General features: G+C 37.1%; 1 protein-coding gene across 1 annotated transcript; it reads left to right on the top strand.

Annotated features, from left to right (window-relative positions):
- The first annotated feature begins 2,356 nt into the window (after positions 1-2,356).
- LOC104223564 (K(+) efflux antiporter 4-like) lies at positions 2,357-14,646 on the top strand. Its single transcript, XM_009775027.2, has 20 exons — positions 2,357-2,960; positions 3,409-3,452; positions 4,508-4,566; positions 4,671-4,749; positions 4,881-4,942; positions 5,063-5,138; positions 5,291-5,365; positions 7,506-7,577; positions 7,666-7,749; positions 7,920-7,988; positions 8,810-8,887; positions 9,109-9,197; positions 10,354-10,450; positions 10,533-10,586; positions 10,701-10,796; positions 12,184-12,372; positions 12,499-12,576; positions 12,825-12,869; positions 13,840-13,929; positions 14,058-14,646. Exons 1-20 carry the CDS (start codon positions 2,756-2,758, stop codon positions 14,136-14,138), a joined length of 1,722 nt encoding a protein of 573 aa, XP_009773329.1. The 5' UTR covers positions 2,357-2,755; the 3' UTR covers positions 14,139-14,646.
- The last annotated feature ends 481 nt before the right edge of the window (positions 14,647-15,127 follow it).

Genomic DNA, 15,127 nt, shown 5'->3' with positions numbered 1-15,127 from the left:
CTGATGGCAACTGCAACGCATTGTTCCATCCACCCACGACTAGGGCTGTTCATTCGGATCGGATATTCGAAATCCGAACCGATCCATTCAATTTCGGATTTCGAATTTTGGATTGGATTAGATTTCAGATTGTGTTTATTAAAATTTGGATTTCGGATCGGATTCGGATTGGTATATTTTAATCCAATCCGAAATCCGAAATTATTAGGCAATGTATAAATACTACACTTTAATTTCCGGTAGTCAGTACTTCCTTTACATCTTCCTCCAAATTATTACCTTTACAATTGCTAGATTTAGCTATATTGTACCATAGTACTCTCATAATTGCATAAACATGAGTTTTTCATAATGTATTGTCTCTTTTACAAAGAAAATATACATAATAGTTTGCAACTTTAAGCATAATAAGATCCAAAATCAGATCCGATGCGACCCAAACTTTAAAATCTGATCAAATCCGATACAATTCGGATCAGATTCAGATTCCATTTTCTAGAATCCGAAATTCGAAATCCGAATCTGAAATATGCTAAATCCAATCTGATCCGATCAGTGCACAGCCCTACCCATGACCGTTATCATCATCCATGCTGGCTAGCAAAGCATGGGGACCACGTTTACTGAAATTTATCATTCCCCGCGAAAAATCTTGGGGGAATAAAGGTTTATTAATCGAGCTAGAGTTAGCTCATCTCTCATCTCCTGGCACAAACGCCGAAGACAAACGATTGTCCTCCATACAAAAGGACTTACTTGTGCCAGGCATACTTGGTAACAGATGCAAAACTCCATAATAACGGAGTCAAGCTCCCCCACTCAAAGAGAACGACCCTAAAGTGAAGGGATACACATAAAAATATGTGAAACCCTTCTTGGGTAAGGTTATCCACTTCATCAGATCAGGAGCGATAATGTCTAAATCATATCAATGACAGTCTTCCTTCATAACAGGAATACTGAAAGGACGAATGGAAGTAGGGTACACGCTGACAGCCACGTACGAGGGTTAGCATAAGAATTCTTCTCTTCGAAGTCTTTAGTTATGACAAGACTTCTTGGGATGATGGTGCTTACCGTAGGAGGAACTACATCGTCAGCTTTACCTTTATTTTTTGAGGAACTAGGGTTTTTGAAGAAGAAACAATTTTTATCAGAAAGGAAGAAAGGGTTTCTCTGAAGAAGAAGGTTAAAGAAAAGTTGAAGAGAAAATACGAGTTCAGTAAAGAGAGTTTGAGAAAGTTTGAAAAATTATGAAGTGTAAATAAAGAAGTTTGATGCGTATAAGTAAAGAAAGACAAGGCTAAAATCGTGGCCATAATTACCTCGATAATTAGCAAAAATGATGCTAAATCGTGGGATGACGCGTGTTCGGAGCATTAAATGCGGAGAGACGTGCGTCTAATCAACCGTCAAAAACTTTTCAAAGGGGGTCAGAGAATTTTCCTCCAAAAAAGGTATCTCTACTAACTTCTCGGTGACACAAAGTTATGCCATGGGAAAGTAGGGGGACTATCTGTATAGGGTGTTCATATTAATGTTTGCATGAGAAAGTGACATGTGGAGCCGAAGACAGAAGACAGTTGGTGCTGAGGGCAATGATCTCGATTGTTATCGAAGAGAATAATATTCATAAAGACGAAATAAATACCTACCATCTGATAGTATTTAATGAAAAATATTCTATAGTATTAAGTGCACGGTCCATTACAGAGAATAAGACATTCACTGCCTACCGTTACACATTCTCCAATGACCCTCATAATTATCATTTAAGAGAGGCTTGATCCTAGGACCTTGTTTCCTAGGTATAACTATAAATAGTGATCTCTACCGTTATTGTAAAGGACATGAATTTTCTGACAAGCATACACTATATTCTATCAAAAACTCAATAACATTTTACTTTCTTGCTTACTTATATTGTTCTTACTGCCTCCAGAAGCTCTGCGCCCGGGACTAAGATATCGGCTGTTTAATCTCAATTTCTAGTTTAAGTCTTACATTTTTGTCTAATTCCTTTATCATTTGAGGATCAAATCAATTCACATATCTATAAATTTTGTATAAATTCAACTGAACCGTTTTACGGATAAAAAGACTTCACTCTTGAAAAATGAAGATTACATTTGAGAACCCATAGGCTAAAAGATAAAGCTGGTAAAGTTAAGGAATAAATTACCAAAAAAGTAGTAATATAATAAAGTTGAACTCCTGGGCAATGCCTTGAAAAATTTGTTATGAAATATTTTACCTTTTTGTGGTTTAACATTGTGTAGTATTTTCGGTTTTAAAAATTTTCCCCTTGAACTGTAGAATAGATAAAGATTTTCTTCACAAAAAATAACGAATTTCGTTTGCTTTCGGATAATGTGACTAAGGTTGACCGCCACCTGGTATCGCCGTTGATCGAAGCGGTTGATACCGGAGCGTTTGTTGCACGTGCTAAAACCTCGTGTGCACCTCATTGGAAACACCTGACGGGAATCACAAGAAGCGAATATGAAGGAGGAGTCTTTTGTACTTTCACTCAACTTCTCCCGGGGCCCGATGCTTTCCTTTTTCTCTCTCCTTCAATCTCTCGCCAAAAACTTCCCTCGCCGATAACGTGAACGTGAAAACATTTCGACTTCGACGACGGTTAGTTAGCTTCAATCGGCTGCCACTCACCCCACCCTTTTTCCACATAAAAAGTCACCTTCTCTCTCTAAAACTCTCACTCATCAGAGTTCTCTCTCTCTAACATCCATTGCAAATGGGAGGGCTCTTCGTTGTCCTCCTCATTCTCTCCTTCTCCTTCCAATACGTTCTCTCTGATGCTGATGCGAAGTTTGAAGATGCAGACGACGTCGTAAATGCTTCTGAATTCAACTCGTCTAGATCTACGGAAGTTACCTTCGCTAACATGATCGATCGAGCTCTCGAAAAGGAGTTCAACGAGACTGACGACAAGTCCGATGGTTAGTTCAATTCCTGCTCTTCATTTTTTAGGGTTTATCCAATGCTATGCCTCGGCTTGAGGGAACTTGAATCCAACAAAACATGCAATGCGGGAGCTAAAATTGCATGTTTGAGTAGCTATTTCCCACTAATCTTCCAGTTTACCTCTTTACTATTTACACTATTAAATCTGGATAATATGTTCTCTTTGCGAAACAATTTGAGTGGAATTACTAGCTGGACTGACAGTGTTGGTACTTTTACGTGTCGTTACATTTATGCGGCAAGATCTTCTGTTTCTAGATTTGGTTGTTTATTCTCTGATATGTTATTTGAAACTCAATAAACCTATCTCTGATGCTGGTGATAAAGTTTCTGTAAACGATTTTGTGATTTAGGATTCGGTAGCTCCCGTTCTGGTCTTTCTTTTGTTCTCTCATACTATTATTTATTTATTTTTCATTTCAGCAACTGATCCCAGAAGCTTCAACAACAGCGTGGCAGATCAAGAGGTTTGCCCCTACTTCCTTCGAGTTGTCTGAATGAAAATAATTTGGCCCCTATGACTTGCAAATTTCGAATGAGAAGTTATTGCAATAGTTCTCCGGTTATCCGTTCCTCGAAATAGTTTTTGGATAGGATATTTGTAGTCTGATTGCTGATCTGGAACTTTAATTGCTTTTTGAGGGGTTTATTATGTATTTGTTTGCTACAATCTTAGCGGTTTTACTATTTTGCTATAAATGGGAACTATTTAAAGAACTATTATTCAAGGATGAGTTTTTTGGACTGCCACTTGGAACATCTTCTCTGGCAAAGTACATGCTAGTTCCCATTGCAGTTCTTTTCCTAAAATTTCTGTTTTGTTCTTTTGGTCAATTAGCATCTGTTAATCAGCCGAAGAATCATTTATTGCCAACTGGTTGGGCTTCTCTTAGTTGAAGGTGATAAGTGTTGGTGCTATGATCTGAGGTCCAGTGGTTGGTCTGCCCATATTAAAACTGAAGCTTAACCCATATACTCCTGTAAACCAAGTTGTGGAATGTGGTGCATGGTAATGGTGATGCTTGAAGTTCAAGTTGGGCACAACACACTTTTGATTACAATGAAGTAGCATGCTTTTTTTAGCTAAATTATATTGTGATATTTTCCGGTTGTTTACATGAAAAGATGAAAATCTGCAGTTGACAAGAATTGCTAATAAAACATTGAGGGTCTTTGGGAAGTAAAAAGAATGAAGTGCTAATATGTTGTATACAAATTTATGAAATAAGGAATTTGATCTTGGAGCTTATTGGTTGTTCTTGATCCTGAGAGCTAGATACAGATTAACATGGCTGCTATTGTGAGAAAAGATTCTCAAAATCGGTAACTAGATGTTATTTTGAGTTATTGTGCTAGTAGATTGTTTTAAACGGCACATTATTCCTTAGCTTAAGGCTTTATTCTTTGCTTACCATGTAGTTTGCCATTTAATAATAAGTGTCTGAGAAGAATCTTAAGATGTGTTTTCATGTTGATGTTATCACTTTGATCTGAATATTTCTTGAAATGCTTCATTTCTCAGGCAGTTTTGGAAACTGTTGCTAGGGTCAAGCCCAAGAAGAATGAGACGAAGGAGGAAAAGTAAGGTTAATCTTGTATTTGGTACATGCTATGCTACTTTCAATAGTCTCCATGTTATTGGAAGTGAAAATACTGAATGGTGTTGGAATAATGATTTATATTAGGTCGTTCCAGTTGCATGATGTTTTCCACCTGGAGAATGACAATGGAGCTGAAGATACACCTACCTTGATAGATCGAAAGGTACCTATTGCATCTAGAAAGTATTGGGTCTGCTAATAGGTCACACAGGAGCACTAGTAGTAGTGAGAGATGATTATGGATTACTGAACATGATTTACTAACTGGTGCCTTCACTCCTGCTCCCCCATCAGGATAATGTCTTTATCATGTCTAATCCCAAGTCGAAGTTTCCAGTGCTGCAGCTAGACTTGAGGTTAGCTTTTTTCTTCCCTACATCCTGGTCATTCTGAACTAAGTGAAAAAGGAAGATTGTTCTGTTAAGAGGAGCCATATTTTTTTAACTGATCTGATTTTACTGTAAATCAATTGGCAGATTAATATCGGATCTCGTTGTTGTCATTGTTTCTGCAACTTGTGGTGGCATTGCCTTTGCTTGTGCTGGACAACCGGTGTGTTAATTCATCCTTTGCATGTTTTTTATGCTAACTGTATAGCCTCTTATTTTTCATGCTGACGATATTATCTTGGCTGCTTTTACACATTTTAATTTATGCATTAAACTTCAGAAACAAGTAAGTCCTATCCTGTTAATATCTTTCAGGTTTTCACAGGATATTTGCTAGCAGGATCTGTAATTGGACCAGGGGGTTTTAACTTTGTCAGTGAAATGGTGCAGGTATGCTTTTTTTTTTTTTTTTTTTTTTTGCAGGTATGTCGATTTCCAGTCTGATTCATTAAACTGACAAAGATTATGTTATCGTGTAATACCTTTTATTTGGTCTAGTTTGCATAGACATTGAGTAGGCACTTATTTGCAATCTGTATTGCATCAATATTCTGCCTCCCTTGGGTAATTGTTAGCTGTGTGTCTGTTATCAGCTTGTCCATGACCATAATAAGAATTTAGCAAATTTATGGTAGAAACTGCCCAGCTAGCTTATGGGCCTGAAGTACTTAAACTCTAATTATTCCTTCTCTTGAGGATCAGGACATTGTATGAGGCATCAAAGCTTTTTCTAAGCTTTCAAATTGATGGAATAAATGAGTCAGGATTTGATAACTTCCCAGCACCTCCAATAGAAGGGCATGGAGAACCCATCAGGCCTATGTGCTTTATACCTCATTGAACTCCTAGCTCATTTCTTCTTCAAATTTTCTAGGGATGGCATCACTTTGGAAGGAAGTCCATGTAAAACTTCAATATCTCTTCTCTGTTAGATTCTTGCGCCTCTCAGATCTCCCCAGTGATCTTTAGCTTATCAACATGGTGTATCTCCTGTGGGCATTAGCTATTTTGTGGAAAAATTTGGTGCTTTTATCCCCTTGTTTGAGCCAAAGAGATCTTGAATTTTGCCTCCATTAGATTCTTCCAACCTGAATATTAATTTTTTTTTTTTGCAGTTGCTCCTCCTCTGTTAAAGTATTAAGATACTTTCATCTAGCGCTTTGTCAAGATTCATAAGGCTTTCCACTATTGCAGACTTCCTATTTCCTAGATGGCTTAAAGTGGTGCCGTCTCACTCCAAGTACTTCCAGCAGCTTTAGTATTTTCGTCAGAATGTAACTTGGAATTCCTGTCACATCATAAGACTCCAGAAAATCTTGACCATGTCTACAAAACCATTGATCTCAGCCACATATTCTCATATCAAAGTGGGACTGTCTTTGCTCCCACTGTCCCAAATTGAAGGAAACTGATCTGACGGAGTCTTAAGGAGGATAAAATCAAATGTACCTCAACTATATATCCCAGTCAGTAGAAAACAAGAATATCTTTTCTTGATGTTGTTCTTATAGTATTCACTTCGCCCTAGTATAACTGCCACCACATGGAGGATGGTTAGCTTGCTCCTTTTACTTGAAAATTCTCTCATTAGTTTGGAGTAAAAAGTCATCTTTTTCGATAGATAAGAAAAGAGAACTTTTATCTGATTGGAATAAGAAAGTTGAGACTAGAGAAGCTTAATACTGTCTCCTTTTTTTTTTGAATGAGCGTCTGAATGATTTTAAGCCTTTGTACAAGATCTTAATGATTCAGACCTATTAAGAGCTAATAAATGGTTGTGAAAAGAAAGCCACTTAGTAGGCAGACCTCCATTAAGTGGAACCAGATGAGGCCTACGAAGGATGTACTCTTTTCTGCTCCTGTATTCATGTCTCCCCAAAAAACCAGCTTAAGTCATTGTGTACGAAAGACTTAAGCCTGAGATACAGTTGTGGCCACTAACGAACTCTTTATATCGTTAGCTCCTTTTGTCCCAAAGATCACTTTACAGTCTTTCAGGCCTATTGCAGTCCACTCATGTGTTTGGCCAAATTTGACAGATTGCTCTCCGGTTCCAATCTTACACTTTGGTCTCTTAGAAGCAATAGAACTCTGCCTTCCATTGTTGAATCAGTGACCTTAGTAGGCCTATTTTATTCTTGCACTTTAGCCCCTCACTGAATTTTGTGAACTTGCAAATGTTATAAATTTCGTTTGTGATCTGTAAGTGCTAATGAGTCATTGCATACTTTTCAGAGTTTTGAGGTGCAAATATATTTTTGGAGAGCCGCTTACTAGCCATCTTACAATTACCGCTTCCTGGAAATTCAATTTCTTTACTGAACTGCTTTATTGAAACAGCGTAGCCTCCTGATATGATTTTTGTGCTTATAGTACTTTTATGTTAATTAAGTTGTCTTTTGGACCATCCCCATCTAATGTTGTGCTAATGGTCTAACTGATATTAGGTCTTCTAATTTCCTTATCAGAAAAAAAAAGGTTAGGTCTTCTAAATTCGTGTTTCCTAATATCCAGTGGCTACATCATTCAGGTGGAAACAGTTGCTCAATTTGGTGTTATTTTTCTTCTATTTGCATTGGGTTTGGAGTTCTCCACCGCGAAGGTTTGCTTTTGATTTTCTAGATTAAGACAATTTTGTATTTTATCATGTAGAGTGAAAGCAGAAGTGCATTTTTAACTTGTAACTGCAGCTTCGCATTGTTCGAGCTGTTGCTGTGCTAGGAGGGTTACTCCAAATTTTTCTCTTCATGTGTTTGTCTGGGATAACAGCCTCGGTATGTGATTTCTATTATCACCTTTTTTTTAGCTACCTTCTCAACATGCAGTTCAGCTACGGGAATCTGCATTTTTAAAATGTTGTCTCTATGTTTAAAGCTCCAGTGCTCCAGTTATGCAACATATAATGTCTTTCTTATTCATAACCATGAATCAATGATACTTACAGTTATGCGGTGGGGAAGCATCTGAAGGTGTTTTTGTCGGCGTCTTCTTATCAATGTCTTCAACAGCAGTGGCAAGTTGATGTCGTTTTTGAATTTATCTTTCCAATTTAATTGATTGTACCATCAAGTATTTGTCACGGGCTTTTGTTCAATTTTCATGTAAGTTTCCCTATGCGTTCCTAGAGGAAAATGGAAAAAATTGCAGTTGATAGTTAAATTTACCTAAGGTATAATTGAGGAAAGGAGAAGGAAAATTGATGCCATAGATGCATGAATCTTTTTGTATTTTGGATTCAATACCCTATATCTTTACTATTACGAAATGTTAGGACCTTGTTGAGTGCTGTAAGACAGGAAGTAACATCCTCATTCTAGGAAAGATCTTTTGAATAATCTGAAAAGGGGTGTACTATAGGAAGATGTACTGATAAAAAAGTGTATTACAGAAAGATGTGCAATGGGATTCACTCCAATTTGAAAATTTTCTAACATCACAATAAATGATGCATAAGCATTTAGTTTCTGCCTGCATCAGTTTTGTGCTTCACTTGCTGTTAAGAAATGTGATTAGAGGTATTAAAAAGCCCAAGAAATACGATAGAGTAACTGCAAAGTTGTTTCAGTATTCCCTTTCAGAATGTAGAGAAGCCATCTCACTGGAATTTTGAGGATTTCTGGCTCTCTGAATCCACTAAACACAACACATTTTCCTTCATAACTGGCTAATAACTGAATTAGGAAAATGGGAAAACTGCGGAAGGGAACGAATTTTGAATGTTGAATCCCCTTATCGGATGTTATGGACTGAAAATATTGTAAAGGGCACATTATGCTTTAATTAGTAAAGCTTCTTATATATGTACTGAAGATCTTTATCTTTTCTGAATAACAGGTGTTAAAATTTTTGATGGAAAGAAATAGTGTTAACACCCTCTATGGGCAAGTCACCATTGGAACTCTTATTCTGCAGGTCTGTCTCAGCTATCCTTTTCTCTTTTGTGAATATAGCAATGTTTTTGACAAAATATTGGCTCACGTTTGTCTTTTTATATGGATGTTTCTTATAAAAATAGTGCTGCCTTTCACATGGATGTGTTATACCCTAAAAATTTCCTTCTCGTCAAAATTTTCTTGTCCTTTTTCTCAAGAGTTCTTCCCTGATTGAACTTTTGAGATGTCTCTGACTTCCAGGATTGCACGGTGGGTTTGCTATTTGCACTGCTTCCTATTCTAGGTGGTAGTTCCGGTGCTCTTCAAGGAATGGTTTCCATGGCAAAACTGTAAGCAGTGGCGATTGAATAAATTTTGAATTTGGAATGCAGAATTCTTTTTATGTGAAACAATATGTTGTTACATGCATTACAGAATTCTTTTGCATCTCCATAATGCATATGTTGTTCTGTTTTCGTCATTCTTAGAGGTGAGATTGTGATATCTATGGTGGGTGTCTGGCAATTATGATGTGCCAAACAAAAGAGCTTTCAATCTTAAACTATTACCTTGTTTGACACTTTTTCTCTTAATCAGTAAGAGGTAGTTTTGTTTATTTCCAGCTACAAGTATATGCTCTGAGGTATGTACTGTATATCTGCATCACAACTTGTGTAATAAGCTCAAAAAATCAATCATAGCCTTAAGTATAGCTTTTATTGATAAGCATAGCCTTACAATATAGCTGCATCACAGGTTGTATAATAAGTTCAAAAAATCAGTCATGGCCTCTACATTATTAACTAAAGCCACATTGCACCAAAAAGAAAGTAAAGAGATACATCTATACTTCATTGTAATTATAGATTTTTTTTTTGCTCTAAATTATTACTTTTTGCATTTCGTTCCTTCCAAATTGACCACCAGATTGCAGCTGGGGTTGAGTTCCAGACCTTACCTGAAGCTTTTCAAAAACCTTTTCTGCAGCATCATTGAAGTAGTTTCAATTTCTTAGGCATTGACCAGTTAAGTCCCACCATGTTTATAAAGACTTCAAAAGCTGAGAGGTGAAACTGCAGTGCTTCGTATTAGTTTGACACCTTAAGTGTGAAAATTCATTATAGCTTAGGCCAACTACTTACTGAACCTGTTAGATTTGTGCGAAACCAGTAAAAAATCAGCTGGTGAGTCATTCTGGATCCCGTTGATCGCTGAACACTTGAGACATATCTCTTAAACACAACATATTTATTACAGGGCAAATTCCATTATGCCATTCCACAAATCTAAAGTCCACTTATGTTGATTAGTTTCACACGTTCACTGCAGTAGAACAAAATTTCCAACTTCACTTTAGCCTCTACTCATCTCCCTTCCCCCCAAAAAAAGAAAGAAAGAATAAGAGCACAATTCCTGATTTTCCTTCTGTTCTTCTATGATATTGACTGTATTAAACATTTTGAATGTGAATCTTGTCCTTGACTGCTACTATCCTTTTGATTACAGATTTGTCGTTCTGGTCATATTCTTGGCCATTTTGTCAGTATTATGCCGCACCTGTGTACCTTGGTTTCTTAAGCTAATGATTGGCCTATCTTCGCAGGTAACTTTGCATCTGTTGGAATGACACATCTTTTATGTCACAGCTGTTTCTATACATGACTGATTTACTGAATTCTTTGCAGACTAATGAACTGTATCAACTTGCATCTGTGGCTTTCTGCTTGCTTGTTGCTTGGGTTTGTCTCTTTTTCATATCTTTGAGTAGCAAATACGTGGTTCTCAACTTTTTAACCTCTTATTATCTCCTGGATATGACCTACTTGTGGATTAAATTGACTGTTGCATCACAGTGTAGTGATAAACTGGGTTTGAGTCTTGAGCTGGGTTCTTTTGCTGCTGGAGTGATGATATCAACAACCGATCTTGCTCAACATACACTTGAACAGGTTTTTCATCTCGTATATTTCATAAGCATTTTACTTTTCCTCATGTCTCTCTCATCGCTATCGTTATGACGTTATCTATGTGCAAAATACCGAAGAACAACTTGTGTTTCTAGGCAAAGATTCTCAATTGACCCTTAGCTGTATCAGTACAAGAACGAACCCAGTGTAATTCCACAAGTGGGGTCTAGGGAGGGTACTATGTCGCAGACGTTACCCTACCTTGTGGAGATAGAGAGGATGATTCCTTAGCTATATCACTATTTTGAACATTATCTAAGTGGAACAAGTATAAAAATTGATGAGATTTTAGTTTTTCAGAGAAGAATAAATCAACAGATTCAAAGATTAGAAAATATAATAATCCTCTAGATTGGAATGGATAGAAGAGGATTCATCCGATGGACCTCAACTAGATTGGGATAAGGCATGTTCGATTGATTGATCAGTCGGTCTTAGCAATCCCGAATAGCACAAGTTAAAATTTGCTTGCATCTTTTATGTTAACCAAAGTATTCAGTAATTTTACATCATAACGATGTCATTCTTACAAATGCATGTATATATTAAGTCTCGAAGAGCCTAATAACTATCTATACAAATGGTCCCTTTAAAAATTCTTCTTTATCTTTTTCTCTAGCTTATATTAACCTGAAAAAGCAAAATGGAGACATTCAATAACCCCATTTTCCAGCTTTCAATCTGTGTGACCCCGAACCTGTCATCATTGTTGCCTTGGTTTTAGGAACACCCAATTGAAAGTTAAATAAGAAATATGTTAATTCCATAACGCTGTAATGAAATTATTGGTGCGGCGGATAGTGATCAACATCCTCCCCGTCTTTTATCTAAGCAATAATAGCTTATCACTACCGATCTCAGCCTTCTTCCTTAGTTCCCAATCTGCTTAAACAACACAGAACCTCGGCGAATACTCCACATCTTCTCTCTCTCTTTTCCATCTCAAAAGTGTACTTCCCCAATTTCCGTTATCCTCAATGATTCTCCTACCTAGCCTAATATCCTAGCATAGCCCTGGTCCCTGGCAAGGCTCAGTAAGAGAGAGGATAAAGATCCATCTGAAGAAGGAACTTTGCTTATCTAAGACTTTTCCGCTCTGTTCCGGCACTTAGTCTTTAGAATTGTATAAATTCCACTTTAGAAGTTGGGATGGTTTGTCCATGTTGCTACCGGACCTATTTTTATCTGTTCCGGCTTTAAGCTTATAACTGTTTTCTTCTCTCTAAGGAAATAATTTTCTCTAACAATTCCATATAAATCGTAGGCATGCTGGAAGATGTGGGTTTCACATATTCGTGGATTATGGTTACATTATTACACCGTCTGCACTACATGCCTTATTCTTAGCTGTATTTTCATTTTGTTGCAGGTTGAACCTATACGGAACTTCTTTGCTGCTCTTTTTCTAGCTAGCATTGGAATGCTTATCCATGTTCATTTTCTTTGGAATCACATTGATATCTTAGTAGCAGCTGTTATATTGGTCATCGTTATAAAAACTATAGTGGTTGCTGCAGTTGTCAAGGGTTTTGGCTACACCAACAAGGCTGCAATTCTAGTAAGTTTTCCAAGTCATATGAGGTCATAATTTCTGAACTCTTTTCAATATATAAAACAGCTATTAGTATCTGTTCTTTTCCACCCATAATTTCTGTTACTAACTTTTTTGTATGGGTATGTCCAGGTTGGAATGTCTCTAGCTCAAATAGGAGAGTTTGCTTTTGTTCTTCTTAGCCGTGCTTCAAATCTTCATCTAATTGAGGTGCTGGTTTAGTATGCCATTTAAGCAGTATGAAAAATTCTTTTCTGCTGATGTCTACAGTAATATGATATCATGTGATATTTTGAGTACCATTTTGTAGGAATTGTGTGATTTGATGGAATTGAAATTAATTTACTAATACGTTGTATTCCTTTCCTTGTTGCCACTCTCACTTATGTAAAATTCAATCATTGTTGAGTTATCGACTGCTGATTTGAGATGAGTAATGGAATTTGGTGATGCTGCAGGGTAAAGTGTATATGCTGCTTCTGGGCACAACTGCACTTAGCTTGGTATGTTTACTGTTATTCTCTTTTCTAGCAACAGTAGCTGTACCTTATATACTTTTGAGACTTTGTTGAAGTTTTGCTTGCCTTCTTGCTTTTGATACTTGTATATCTTTCTATGAGTGATCAATTGACTAGAATCTGGATCTGTGACAATGCATGTGCTCTTTAGGAGGTAAAGAGCTGGTGCTTCAGAAAATATGGAAGACTCATGAGATCTGCATTAAGGGGTTTTCATAATTATGTCCCGGTAGGGGGTTGATGTCAGAGGTTAGGCATAAAGAACATATCGAGACTCTTCCTGAACTAAGCGTGTTTGAGTTTTAAACATCTTTTACAGTTATCCTGGTGAAAATCTTGAACACCAAACAATCTGGATTGCAAATGAAAAGGTTTCTGCAGATTTTACCAAAATAACTTTACTGGTACTTAGCTGCATGAGTTTTATGTGCTTATGATGGGCTAAATTGTACTTTAGAATGGTTGATTAAACAGGTGAGCCAGCTTTACAAGCACTTCAATTCCGGGAAAGGGGGTTGCATGCATGTACGCGAGCTTCTGCACGGGGATTTGGGAAACATTTGTGGACTTCATGATCTATTTTTGGATTCTAGAGGACTAACAAATAGGATTCCTACATAAGGTTGTTGAAGCCTAGTGTCTGAATTTTGAAACTTTTACCCTTAGTCAAGATATTGTTGGAAATTATATTTGCAATGCTTAGGCTAGAGTTATCAGCCAAACCTTGAATAAGTACCACTTCATTATGTCTTTGACAACTCTAATAGTTTGGCGATGAAGATGACTTATGCGTTATTACATAGGACAATTGGGAGAATCTTTTAGGGAAAGGCTCAAGTGATAAAATTTAATGGTTCTACTTTATCTTTCATTTTTGTTTCTATGCTGATATGTTGCGCCTCACTTCCCTTATTAAAAAAAAAATGTTGGGCCTCACTCCAAATCAATTCTACAGGTGACCACACCATTGCTTTTCAAGCTAATTCCTGCTGTTGTGCATCTTGGAATACTACTGCGGTGGTTCTCGCCTGAAACTCCAAATGAGGTATTTTTTTTGTCGTGTAAAGAATGCCTGGTTTTTCTGCAGTTTTATCAGCTCACTTGGTTACAGTTTCCCTTGAATACCTGCCTGTGTTAAGAGATTTGAGATCTTGGAAATGATTTTTCATACAGATTGGACCCAAAGGAGATATCCTGCGCGCAGACAGTTCTAAGCGTATCAGTGTGCTGATCCAAGGATCCCGTGATTCATGATAGTTAAATAAAAATCAGAACCAGAAAAGCAAATAGTAATATATACCTGATGGCATTCTGATGCTGGGGGACAGGAGTGCAAAGGAGGTGACTGACTGGACAATTCATAATCATGAAGCTCCTTGTATGCACCAACATCAGGTGGTTTTCTTTGATACATCGGAGAGGTTGCAAAGTTGCAGAGCCCTTATTGATCTATCTGCCAACATTCCATGGCATTTATTTTTTGATACGCCATTACTTCCCACGTAGCTGCTATATACAATCTTGCCCATCTGTAATGCAATTGTTTATATTCTCTAGTTAGATTTTTTTGTTTTTCTGGGTTTGTGTCAAAACAGCCCTCTCAATATCCTCTGTAAATAGACGATCATAGATTAAAGTGATGTAGCAATTATAGTTGTATGTATACAACTGAACCTTGACTTTTCAGGTGCAGTATTCCAGTGCCTAAATTTGCGAATACTCCAACTGCCCCTTAATAAAGCGCCACAAAATTCTCTTTCCCTCTTCTTTTTGTATGCGGTAAGTGGGAAAGTATTCTCTAACACAGTTCCGTGCATCCTATTTTAAAGTTTGTACTTTACATTGAAGGAGAATTTCTTTGCATAACTCTGCCTGTACCTCGTTCTCAAAGATGCACTTCAGAATAAAGCTACTATTGGAAGATTCTCACTGGCAAAGCTAAAGACATGACGCGAATGAATGGTTTGCAAAGAGGATTACTTTTTCCACCTGCGAACAAAGTAAGAGCTTCTTGCTATATTATTTTCTTGTGATAGCTGCAGCAATAACTTTTCTCACCATCTATGTTTTCGTGCCAAGACCTTGTATGAAGCATGAAATCTGTCAGCTAGTAACAGGGATTTTCCCCCAGGAACAGAAAGAATCCAAAAGTGAATAAAAAGAAGGATAATACACTTTAAACGTGGAGTGTTGTTTTACTTCAATTCTCCTTTTTCTTTCCTATTTGTTCTACCCAATCGACC

Source organism: Nicotiana sylvestris, chromosome 7, assembly GCF_000393655.2.
Source record: "Nicotiana sylvestris chromosome 7, ASM39365v2, whole genome shotgun sequence".
Taxonomy (NCBI): domain Eukaryota; kingdom Viridiplantae; phylum Streptophyta; class Magnoliopsida; order Solanales; family Solanaceae; genus Nicotiana; species Nicotiana sylvestris.
The sequence above is the reverse complement of the archived record's forward strand: the minus strand, read 5'-3'. Positions and strand labels throughout refer to the sequence as shown.